The sequence below is a fragment of the Orbicella franksi genome, chromosome 6 (assembly GCF_964199315.1).
Source record: "Orbicella franksi chromosome 6, jaOrbFran1.1, whole genome shotgun sequence".
Lineage (NCBI taxonomy): Eukaryota > Metazoa > Cnidaria > Anthozoa > Scleractinia > Merulinidae > Orbicella > Orbicella franksi.
This window is the reverse complement of record NC_138150.1, coordinates 7,257,259-7,270,417: the sequence shown is the minus strand read 5'-3', so window position 1 is coordinate 7,270,417 and position 13,159 is coordinate 7,257,259. Positions and strand designations below refer to the sequence as shown.

The window sequence follows — 13,159 nt, the reverse complement described above, 5'->3', positions numbered from 1 at the left end:
AGTCAACCAATCAAAACTCGAAACAAATACATGAAGCCGATACCAAGAGCGGTTAAAAAAAGGGTGAAAATGCCGCTAAAAAATCTACACTAACAGCATACCGTCTGCTATTTCCTGGGCTCTTTTCGACCTGTGGTGTGTTGGCCGGCATCCTGTTAAAAATAATAACAAAGATCCTTTAACAGAAGAAAGAGGTTGCTATTCTATCCTATGAATAATAGTTTTACGTCAAGTTGCATAAAGAGAGTTAAGAGCGGTTTTTAATTGAGTGTCCAAAACCAAAGAAATCACTCACACAGGTCACAAAGAACACAGGCAATCTAGTCAACCAATTAAAACTCGAAACAAATATATGAAGCCGATACCAAGAGCGGTTAAAAAAAAAGGGTGAAAATGCCGCTAAAAAATCTACACTAACAGCATACCGTCTGCTATTTCCTGGGCTCTTTTCGACCTGTGGTGTGTTGGCCGGCATCCTGTTAAAAATAATAACAAAGATCCTTTAACAGAAGAAAGAGGTTGCTATTCTATCCTATGAATAATAGTTTTACGTCAAGTTGTATAAAGAGAGTTAAGAGCGGTTTTCAATTGAGTGTCGTAAAACCAAAACCAAAGTAATCACTTATGCAGATCACAAAGAACACAGGCAATCCAGTGAATCAGTCAAACCTCGAAACAAATACATGTAGATGCGAAGCGCGAGAAAAAAAAAAGTGTGCAAATGAGTTAAACCAAAGGAAATGCTAATAACTGTCGTTATAATCCATCAAATATTTTCGCTCGCGTGCGAATGGTCTAAGCGAGTCAGAGACTGATTAAGGGCCAGCTAAAACTGAGGAATATCGGATTGATATTCCGCAATTTTCAAAACTGCGTGCGTGGTGCAAAATAATAAACACAATAGCCTCTATTTAGCGGGAAAATATGCTTGGATATTTTTCCACGGACATTATCTGTTCCTCTAGCTACGCTCTCGGAAACTGTTCGCTTCTCGGAATAGATAATGTCTGCGGAAAATATCCGAGGATATTTTCGCGCTACATTGAGGATATTGTTTATAGATTCAAGAGAAAATCGCTCTAGTAAATCCATAACTAAAGTAACACTGAAATCCCTTGTAATACACTTAAAACATAAAACAAACTGTTCTAATTCATTGTGATTTTGTGCTTCTTCTCACCTTTGCGGTGAAAAATTGAGACAACAAAACACAATTGCCAAGCAACAATTGTTTACGTAACACCAAATCAGTAACACTCAAAATCGCACTAAGATTCCACGTTGATCGACTGGAGTGATACAATAACACACATTTCTTAAAAATGGTTAATTTAAAATCCAGCGAAAAAATGTATTATAAGATATAGACTACACGTAACTTGTGGTTTGCACATGAGCTCGAAGTAAAACATCAGATACTGGGTAACGCAATGTATCAAAATAAAACACTGTTTGATGAGTCATTGACTTGTAAAACATCTAATTTTTTTCGTTAAGGTTCACCTTTTGTTATTCCTGCTGTCTTTATCTCGGGGCAAATGCACTTGGATAAGTTCAAATCCGAGTTCAGAGTCACTTTGGTCAATGGCGAGGAGACGTTTACGAGGACAGACTGCTAAATGAGACGGTTTTCTTTGCAGGTCGATTACGCTCAGCACGTCACCAGACTCAATGTTAAATAGTCGAAGGGTAGAACCTTCTATGGCACCCTCGGAGAGGATAACACATTCCTCTTCACTGACAAATTGGCAACCAAACAGACGCCTAACGCGTTTGCATAAAATGTGTAGTATTCTTCCTGAAAATGCATCAAGGACGTACACTCCTACGTCAACCACTTCTGTTATGGCCAAAATGACAACAAACTGTTCAGAAAGTGAAAACACTCCAACGGAATCAATCGGGGGTAAACCTCTCCTTGGGAGACGGAGATCGGTTTTCCAGAGAGTACTTTGTCCATCTAACAACTGAAGTGAATCGGAGCTGTAGGTTAACACCTGACATTTACTGTTACATGTGACAAAATATCTACGATCAACTGGAATCGACACGATCTCTGAGGTTGTGGTATTCAGGATGATCACTTTTTTCTCACTTCTTAACGCCACCCGCTCTTCTGATATGGGGACTATCTGTGTGAATTCCATGGGTTGAACCAAGTTAGGCCAGCGTCGGATGCAGTTTGACAATTCAAAATTCCACAACTCAAGACAACCATTTGCTGTTGATAGTAGGACACCTTCTTTCAAGCGAGCTTCAAAACATGAATTCTCGAAAAAATCGACCTGGCCAACGGGTTCCTCACTTGAAACGTCCCAAGCCGTAACCATTGCATTTCTCGCACAACCACTGAGAACATAAACGGTTTCCCCAGTCAAAGACAGTGCGACCCTCATCATTCTCATCATTGTGCGAAACCGAGAGGGCAAAAGATGAATTACTTCGTCAGTTCTTGTTTTCCTCACAATTTTGCGTAGTTCATTGATATTCAGCATCTCTAAGACACGACGGTAGCAATGATCTTTCAATACTGTTAGCGCATCTACATGTAACACAAAAGCAAACTCACCATCCCAGGGCAAAACAGGATCTCCTAACAAAAAGCCAGCCACACCGGGTGATTCCAATTCCCAAGACGACAAGCCATTCAAAACATCTAAGGTACAGCTGGGGTGTTCCACTGTATTGACATTCAAACGATAATGTAGACCAAGAGTGAGATCTCCCAGTGTCCCATGACAACAAATGAGAGATCGACAGTCAGGTGAGAACGTAATCATTCCACAAACTTGATCGTTTTCAAAATAGTGTTCTGCTACTGTTCTAAATCCATCCCTGACATCAACAAAACAAATTAAACCCGTGGAATGGGAAATAGCCAGTAGCCTTCCATCTGGTGACCACGCAAAAGATAAAACTTCATCATTTCTGGTAGTCCGAGTAATCTCTGTACCATTCTTCAGACTCCACATAATAATGCATTTTGCGTCGTCTGGGCAATCAGTCAGCATCGTGGTCTTGTCTCCTGAAATTGAACAAACTGTGAAACGGCAGAGGCTTTGTGGAAACAATGCTTTCAGATCTCCGTCAAAAGTATAGGCATGGCTAAGGACTCCTGGTAAGACAATGTTCTCTTCAGGATGGAAAACAACTGAGCGGTAACATGAAAAGACAAGTGAAGATGGCGACTTCCTAAATGCTGCAAAATTACTCCAGCAATCTTTTGCAACAATCACAGGACGTATCCAAACTTGCTTACCAGTACGAAGCGACCACAGCTGTATCGTTCCGTCTCTGCATTCACACACCATGTAGTCTGACTGTGGTGAAACATCAAAACAAGCCACTTCAGATGAACATTGAAACTGCGCTATGAGAGCTCCCTGCTGCGTCTGCTTGTGAACGAATTCCATGTACGCTTTTTCTGGATATTTGGTGTGCAACAGGTTCGATGCCAAAGGAGATAGTGCTGTTCCTCCCTCATTCAGCACAGTTTGGAAAAATTGGTCAGGATGATTTCTAAATTTGTCGTAGTACTTTCGTAATAGGAACATTAAGGCATTCAATCTACCCTTAGTATCTTCAGAGAGCACTTGAAAAATTTTCTGTTTTTGAATCGATAAAATATCTTCAGATGCTCCTCCACTGGATACACACAGTTTTGCATACACGAGCTCTAAGTCTACTACATACTTCATTACTACCTCACACGCTCTAGCATCTTCTACCAAATGTAGCATGTGCTGTACGCCATGTTGCAGGGCGTACTTTGCAGCGCTACTGAACTGTGTACTACGAACACCTTTCCGCTCAATATCATCAAGTTCGTGAGTGCAGAGTTCGGAAAGGATTCGATGGCCTTCTGTCTCATCCACTGTGAAGTCGTGCTGCCCATAACAAGAGGTATCAGTCAACCAGTCCTTAACGGACTTGTGAAAGAAGTGAATACGGTCATCTCGTATAGGTAAAAGTGTTGAAATACAGACGATCGCCTTCCTCACTTTCCGCCGATCAGCTGAAGAACTTGTACCCGGAAGCATCAATTTACTGACGAAGTCAAGCAACAACGGTTCTCTTGCAGCTGTGAGAGCACTCAGGAAACTCAAAAACTGTTCTTCTTTGATCTTCAGCTCTTTGCAAAGCTCCGTTTCCAGACGTTGAAAATATGTTTGGTAAACAGATGAAATACCCGAGGGTAAAGTGCTGTCCAGCTGTTCAGGAGTGAGAAGTGAGACATTCTCTTTGATGAAATGTACAAGCAAATAAGCATACAAAATGAGTCCTTCGGACTTTTTAACAAGTTCATTTATGATGGTTTCTTGATGGTCCTGTGGAATCACATCGCTTAGTTGCTTTTCAAATAACAGCTTTATGTCCATTAAGTTCTCTGCATCGTTTGGCTCCAGCTGAAGAGGTTTGAAACTTTCAAGACTGTCCGCAATGTTTATCTCTGGTCGGGTTGTAACTAGAAATCGAATCCAACGTGGAAGCTTTATGAAGTGATTGGAAATAACATCCAGCAGCTCATTACGTCCTTCATATTCACTTTCGTCGAGTCCGTCTACTACCAAGAGAATGTTCCTGCCCGGGTCTTCCAACTTGCTTAGAACTTCGTCAAACAGCAAATCAAAGAGGTCCTTGACTTCCATATTGTTGAGCTCTACACCCAGATTTCTGGAGAGCGTTTTCACAAGCGCGTCCTTGTATTCTGGCAAGGAATAAGACAGTTGACAAGCCAAAGACTGAAGCATCACCTTGGGATTTCTGTAGCGTGCTTTGTCATGCTGACAAAAGTGACTCCCTGACAGTCTGCCAGCCTCCCGCATTCTTTTACAAATAACAGCTGCGATCACAGATTTGCCCATTCCTGCATTTCCACTGATCACCATTACTCGGTTTGGAGAACTTCTGTCATCTAACCATTTCTCGACGCTTTCAAAGAAAAACACACGTGTTCCCTCTTGGTATTTTTCTGCGTGATCATCGATAACTTTCTGGGAATTAACCTCTGCTAGTTTTCTGAGCATTTCATCGTGGTTGTCTTCGTTACTTCTTTCTTTCATTTTTTCGACCTTCCCATTGACTTCCTGTAACGTTTCAAGATTCTTCTTTTGTGTTTTCGTCACTTCTTGTTGGGCTGTCCAAATGTCTTGAACCACTTGGTGTGTATCTTTGTGGATCTGTCGTACATCTTCAACCACTTGGTGTGTATCTTGGTAAATCTGTCGTACATCTTCAACTGCCTGGTGTGTATCTTTGTGGATCTGTCGTACATCTTCAACTGCCTTGTGTGTATCCTGAAGAGTTCTGTGATCTTCTTCTTGTTTCTGGCGTACCTCTTGCTGCGTTGTCCACATTTCGTTAACCACTTGGTGCGTATCTTGGTGGATCTGTCGTACATCTTGAACTGCCTGGTGTGTATCTTGAAGAGTTTTGTGGTCTTCCTCTTGCTTCTGTCGCGCTTCATGTTGGGTCCTCCGTACTTCTGTCAGCTGTGAGTTAATCTCCTCGTCACTTTTAACCCACTCGATAACAGCGCTGACATAATCTTCCCCACAAGGTGCTGCCTTTAATCTGGCCACTTCTGCTGGATTCAACCCAAGAGCAACAAGAACCTTTCTGATTTCCTTCCATTTGATATCAAACTCATCTGTTTTGACGCCGGTCGATGTCACGTGGCCATAGAGCTTATTACGATATAGCTTAATGCGAGCAAGGTTAGCCTCAAGAGAGGTGTCACTTGAAAGTGGTGGTTTGTGCCACCCTGAAGGGGGAGGGGATAGTCCACAAATGTTGGTCAGAAGAAGAAAGAGAAGAGTGATATCAAAAGTGTTAGAATCTGGTGTTGCTCCACCAGGTGGGAACAGTAAATCCCACTGAGGTTTATGTAAAACCTTTTTCTTGTGTAGATTGTTTAAGATCAGACGGTTGGCGTTGAGGTCAGCTGCGAGGTTTGCAGGAGGATGAAAACCATCAAACACGTTCCTCAGAACTGTCGTTCCACCATCAATTAGAAGTCTGCTCAGCTTGGCTCCATTTGTCTTCTCTACAGAGCTGGCCAAGGGTGAAGGTGCAGCAGCTGCCATCGTAATCCAAAGTACACTTCAGACAGATTTACATGAATCTCCATACAGTACCTGTGTGTGATATGACAAGCGGTTCATTTTCGATTATTTATCATTGTTTAACTTTGCCATCACAGGGGGCGACAGTGGGGTTTGATGTAACAAATACTGTGTGCTATGATCTTTGACCAAAACAAATGCCATAAATCATGCATCTACTATATAACCCTCCCTCTCAAATAGAAAAAAAAAATAGAAAGAAATATATCACGTTCATTCCCTTATTAAAGTCCCCGCCAACCAAACCAAACAACCAAGACAATAAATTTCATACTGTATTACCTGTGCATTTTTTACCGAGGCCACCCAGGCACGAATTCATACACTGTAAGAATCATTTATCAAGTACGCTATACTAAGCCCTACCCATCACAATAATGTACTTGAAATATATAGACCCCATATTTCCTGGAAAGGGAGTGGGGTAGGGACGTTATGATGGATAAACAGTAAATATGAATTCAAACAAGTTCAGTGATATATTATCCTTCAGTATCTCAACTCACAGTCTTTTGAGGGTGTGACATTCGTTCAGGGCTGAATGAACACAATTCTTTCTTTGTTGTTTCAAGTCAATTCACGCCATCTTTTAATTGTGCTGGGTGGCCCTTTCAACACTAGGCTGGTGTCAATAGGGGTCCAGTAAAATATTTATAACAGGTGACTTTTAGGAAATAACAAGCCTCTCGACATCAAAATATAACATTTAAATAATAAAAATAACCTAATAAATATATGTAATACAATAACTTGAACACCAAATGGGCCAGACCCACCACAACATGGACAAGGATAGCAGAGAGGGAGAAGGAAAGAGTAGGGGTGTGGTGTGCACCACAGCAGCTGACAAAGCTGGTTGGCTGTAGGGTGTACAGACCTTATTTGCCACTATGGCATGAAGGGATACCTTGATACTCCAAAAGAAAATTACTCTTACTCAGATTTACTGTAAAATAATAAAAAAGTTAAGTTTTTTGTCAACTGTACATGTAACTTACCATCTTCCCCAAGAAATTTCATTGTGAGTACTTTAGTGTCACTCTCTGCATCTGCTGAAGAAGAAATATTACCTGATTAGAAGATAATCAATAAATAATCAATAACTTATCTATTTTTTAAAAAAAAGTTAAAAAAACAATTTACCAACAGCAATTCAAATAAATATCCATTGCAAACAATCCAGCAACAGCTTGCTATAACATCCCCACCCCCCAGCCCCACCCCCATCCCCACCCCCAGCCCCAACCCCACCCTTAATTAACACTGCCAAAACTTTAGCCTCACAGTGCCATAAAAAGAAATGATAGAGATTTGGAGGATATACATACAACAAAATATGATCAAATTAAACACAAAGATTTTCACCAATCATGTCACAATACATGGGTGACAGAATGACAGCTATCTTTTCCACCTGGTTTTCATTGCCAAGAAACTCCTATCATACTTACCATATAAGCAATAATCATAATGACAAAATATTTTATAAGGCTCGAAGTGTTTAAAAAGGACTAAAAAAGTAAAAACCAAACGTCTTTGACATAATGTCCTCTTCATCCTAAAGCTGACAATATGTTGAAAACATATTAAATTCTGACTGCATTTTAAGCTATTTTTTAAATGCTACCATGATCAAATTTTCATTGATTGAAATTTTTGGTGTATCACATAGAATTCCAAGAAAGATTTAAAACACTGTTTACCATTTGAAAATATCTGCATTTGGTCTGCAGATATTTCAGTTTGAAAAATGTGTAAAATATGAAGATGAGAGGACCGATCTGATGTCATACACTCAGCCCAATATTAAATCAAGTTTAGTATAATTTCCAGAGGTGAATGTAAGAATTGGACATTCTGACTGGTGGAAAAGCTTGGCTTATGATGGCATATTCACCATGCTAGGTGGTAAAGATAACATTTCTGAATTTGGTTATCAAGCTCACCATCTTTGCCATCATGCAAAGTAAACATGGTGGACAGATGGTGAATGAAATTTTCATTTATTCTAAAGGCATCACTCCAAGTCTAGGATATTTGAAAGGATGGTCAAGAGAATTTTCAAAATGACTGATGTTGCCCTTGGACCAAAATTTTTTCAAGAACTAATATTCAAGGCATTTCAGAAGCGCAAATGCAGTGGTTATGTTGATCACCAGCAGGTCAGATCAATTGAGCAGAATTTATTTCTCTTCAAACTATAGCTACTCATTTTTAGACGATGAGGACAACTGTGAATGAAAGGAACAACAATAAAACAAAGGCACCAGATGAATTTTTTTTTCGTAGTGTTTCGCTTGTTTGTTTTACTGCTGAACTCGATGTGTAAATTTGATTCACAATCGATGTAAATGGAAGCTTATTATTAAAACTACAAGACAACAAACCTACCTGTATGGCTATAAAAGAATTCTGTTCCCATGGCAGTTCACTCTTTTCCAGTCCCCTCCAACCTGATTTCAATAATAATATTAGTGGTTTTCAGCTGGAAAAACATTAAGCAAGGCCATGAGTTTGACTTTAAGCGAATCATGCAGATGAGGCACCAAATTGTTGGCAAATATCAAAATAAAATACCAAAGGTGGCAAGAAAAGCCTTCACTATTGCGGAGATCTGGAACCCATTATGTTGCCATGGTAACAACATTCTGGAATGAAAAGAGATATTTAAAAATAGTAAACAGCATTTTTCTTCTCGTACAGTCTGCTTGTTTATGTTTCAAAATAGCTTAGATAGGATAAGGTGCAAATTTCATTATTAATAGTAGTAAGCACTAATAAATAATTTATTTAGCCTTGAAAAATATTTTGTCTCATTATTATGGCTAGCTCTGTGAGCGGGCAAGATGGAGCTATCTTGCCCGCTTGGGACTACCTGCCATGTCCTGCAAGAAAAATTTCCCCAAAAGCCATGTAATAAATACTTTATTGAACAAGCTTATTCGGTCAAGATGGCTGGATATTGGCCTCATTCTTTTTTTGCATGTTTATGAACCTTGACTCCGTCTCGGTCCATAAACACGCAAAAAAAGAACTTGGCCAATATCCAGCCATCTTGACCTCACACTTGGTCAATAACGCATATATAATAACAAGCACATTTTATGGATAATAATTGTTAGTAATGATAATGGTATGCACTGATTTTGAACAAGAATGATGATTTATTCCTTAGTAATCTTCTCACAGTCACTGACATGGTGTAGACTGCCGAAAATCAGATGATTGGCCAGCCATTTAAAAAAATAAAGTACATTTCAATGAGTAATTCATGTAAAAGGTTTACTGCAAACAAGGAATGGTGTATGAATGAGCCACTCCAACATCATATAATTGGACAGACCCTGCCAAATTTCTGTTGCTTGTCACACTAAAATGACATTGCCCAGCTACATTGTAAAATGATTTACTGTCACTCTCATTCTGCTGTTCATGTAATTCATTAATTCATCAGTTGGGTTCTGCACATGATTTGTGTTGCATTTAGACTGGTTCATGACAGTTTGCATTGTATTACTCCAGAAAATATGCACCCCCCCCTAAAAAGGGATTTTTTGTAAGACCCCCCCCCCCCCAAACCCCTCTAGAAATTCTGATTAAGTGTCATACATTTCTTTAAATTTTTTGGTCTTATAGCCCCCTACCTCCCCCCAGGAAATTCCATTCCCCTCTGTGGGGGTAATATGGATATTTCTGGAACTGCACATTGCTCCAAAAAACTTAATATAAAACTACACTGTAGTAGTTATCAAAGATTAGAGTAGTGCATTCAAGCATGTACTTTGCATGTTTGGTTTACTTACCACTGGTGGCATTCGAATGGCTCGATAGCAGACTAAGTTTGATTGAATGTCAGATAACAAAATGCATGTGAAGTTGAACTAGCAATGAATAGATTACAGCCTGCGGTAAAAGTGTGTCTAATTAATTAAGTATTAACTTACATACTGGACAAAATATTTTCCATTAAAGGCAATTTCAGATCACCAACACTTGTAACAAATATTTATTGAGACAATAAATTTGACCAGCGACCCTGCAAGACAGCACAGCGCCAAATTTTTTTAAATTGTTTGTATTTGTTTACATTGCTCGAATTTACATCTTGCTCGGTGTCACAAATGAAAAAGGTGAATTAACCACTGTGACCACAAAACACGGCCTTTTGGCAAGTTACACAACACCAAAAATTTGTTTTCTCACAACCAACTAGACGCCTGGCTGCGTGTGCGCAGGCAGTCGTTATACTGAGAAGCACTTGTCTAGCTATATTGCAATTGAGCTAAATGTTTTGCATTTGAAGTTGTACAAAATTCAATGGAATTGATGTGCTCAAGCTATTCTGCCTTTGATTGCATTTCTTGGAATTGATTAATACTGTAACTTATTACTTGTTTGCAGGCCTTCAGGGCGTGAAATGAATCAAGGTCTTTATATCAACCTATAAACACTTCAGTCTATTGTCGATAGCCTTTGTTGTTGTCGGGTGTTTTTGCATTTCTGAAGCAAGCGTGAGGAGCGCGAGGGATGGAGCTTGCCTTGTGCATGTGCTTTCCCCACGCTCAGAAAATATGCAAAAAGATAATGTCTGTTGAAAGATACCTACTTTTTTAATCTACTGTTAAGGCAGAGAACTCTTGAATTGTGATGTTGTTACTGCCTCCATCTTACTGTTGTAGTTTTGAGATAATAGTGATTCCAAAGCTCTTTGTAAAGAGGTAGAGTACTGATATCCCTCTAATGCAATCTCTTGATGTACAGTATCGTAGTAGCATCAAGCACAATTATAATATTGCTAACTGAGACAAACTTGAATATTAATTAATTGAATGACATCATTTGCAGAAGTGATTCCTTGACTGCTGTTAGAAATCAAAGGGCACAGTCAAACTCATCCCTACTCACGATGACTTCGATAGCGTTGATCCTAGCAGTATGCAGGACACCTGTCATATATGACCTCAGTTAAATGACCTTGCTCTCCATGAGTTCTTGTAGCTCAGTGGATAGAGCGCCCACCTGGTGTTCAGGAGGTCATGGGTTCAATTCCTGTCAGGGACTCAGAATTTTTCTTTGTCCCACGCTCGTGTCATGTTGATTAATTCACCTTCACAATTAATTGTTGTCCCACATTTTGTCCAGATACCAACTCATTTCCTTGGCTATATGGTGGTGCTATTCTTGGCTTGCACGTGATGTCATCATGTTCGATTTTATCCTCATCAGGCATACGGGGTTCCCATGTATATCTGTGTACAACTTTTCAGCTGAGTAGCTTGCTTCGTCTGGAAACCAGTGCATTTTGAATTTCAGAGTTATGGCAGTGCGTGACATCAGTAGAGCTATGAGCGCATTTGTCGAAAAATATATACTTATCTCGTGATTTTTTGCCTATTCAGAAGTTAATCAAAGTATTAGGAAAGTGCTTATGTAAGCGCTTGTTTGTTCAGTATAGATAATCAGTCGCCTAGATAGCCAAAGTGAGTTCCAGATGTTTACACTATTTTCCCGTGCCATGTTGGTGTATCATGGGGTTAGCCCAGCATGGAGGCTCCATACTGGGCTCCATAAATTTGTGCAAAATGTTTCGATAGACATTTGAAGTTTGGGAAAATGCACAGACTTAAAACTTGGAGAAGTGTCACTCTTTTTTTATCAATCTCCTATAACATCACAATTGTTTGACTTTACAAAGTGAATGGTTTTCAAATAATTTTTTACTGCATCAGGATTGCGTGACAGTGCAAGCCAAGAATTGTTTTGCTTGAGTCAACATACACTTTTTTTTTATATATCTGTGTTCAGCTTAAATGTACAATAATTCGATACATAGGTTTGAATTTTGTAACAAAACATAAATCTGTTACAAGAAAATAACGAGAGAATATCGTTTAGTTCGAGATGTTTACTTTATTACGGTGCTCAAAATTAGTGGCCATCCAGTCATCCAAGAAGACCGAAAAGTTTACCGGGCAACCAAGTTTTGGTAAAATCAAGATGCTGGGTGCCCAAGGAAAAAAACAACTGACAACCCAGCCAAAAATAGAAAATAAATTCATCATGAACAGCACCCAAAATTACATGGCGGTTTTGTGTTGTCAATGTCTGATAGTGTGAAGTAAATAATAATTAATTTGCCTCAGCTAAGCGTTTTTCTGTGTTTTGGATATAAATTTTACAAAACATTGCCAGGTACAAAAATGTAAGAGAAAAACAGAAAGTTTCATGTCTGGTGGCGATCAAGATCAAAGATGCCGTTTTGAATATGCCACAACTTAAACCCAGACTTCCACGAAAACCATTGGTGCAGACTAAGAACTATGGGATTAGTTCAAGCTTGACCACCATGTGATTCTACACAGCGTGTAAATAAAGGTAGGATTGTACCATAATTGCTCTTAAATTCTCTATTTCTTCACTAAGGAGACAAAAATGGATATTTTTTGGAGTAGCGCACTTAAAAGTGTAGGTTTTTCTAATGGGCAACCAAGGATTCATCAGGGCAACCAAATTCACAGGTTTGGTTGCCCAGCTTTTCAAAAAAAAGGGACAACCTGTATTTTTTCTAATTTCAAGCACTGTTATTATACTTTTACGAAGTGTCTCAGAGCATTTACTTAGGTGTACTCCAACAGGATACATTCTTAAACAATTGCTCAGATGTTATTGAGTTCATGCTGGGATTCTACTAGGTTCATGATCACGCCTAAAAATACGATGACGCTTCTGAAGATGCTTTTTATCAAGTTGAAGAGTTGATAGCCCCAGTTGATAACTCCTTTGGTACAACGCTATTCTTGATAAATCACTCAAAATGTTTGCTCCTATTGATCTCTCGTAAGGCTTGCAGACCGACCCGTTCCCAAAATGCTTAATGTCTTTTAGTGTGGGTCTATCGCGAACGGTTTGTTTGTTTGTATGTGATGTCATTACCCTAGAAATCGTGGAATCCACGTTAACTTTAAACGACAACAACTTCTGTAAATTCTTACCATGTGCTCAGCTGCCCTACTCTACATATCAGGTGATGCATG

General features: G+C 39.3%; 1 protein-coding gene across 18 annotated transcripts in view; it reads right to left on the bottom strand.

Moving 5' to 3' along the window:
* Window positions 1-13,159, bottom strand: part of LOC145491447 (uncharacterized) — a 178,866-nt gene that overhangs the window by 121,118 nt on the left and 44,589 nt on the right. For 11 of the 18 annotated variants that reach the window (XM_081470640.1, XM_081470645.1, XM_081470644.1 and 8 more), the window contains 2 exons: window positions 426-476; window positions 102-152 (listed from right to left, as the gene is read on the bottom strand). The exons of 2 other annotated variants lie outside the window; for them this stretch is intronic. In XM_081470640.1, coding sequence (XP_081326766.1) covers window positions 102-152; window positions 426-476 — 102 coding nt within the window. Of the gene's footprint in view, window positions 1-101; window positions 153-425; window positions 477-1,503; window positions 6,138-7,123; window positions 7,178-8,516; window positions 8,579-13,159 lie in introns of those variants that run through there. 5 more of the 18 variants (XM_081470641.1, XM_081470672.1, XM_081470643.1 and 2 more) reach the window with 5 other exon arrangements.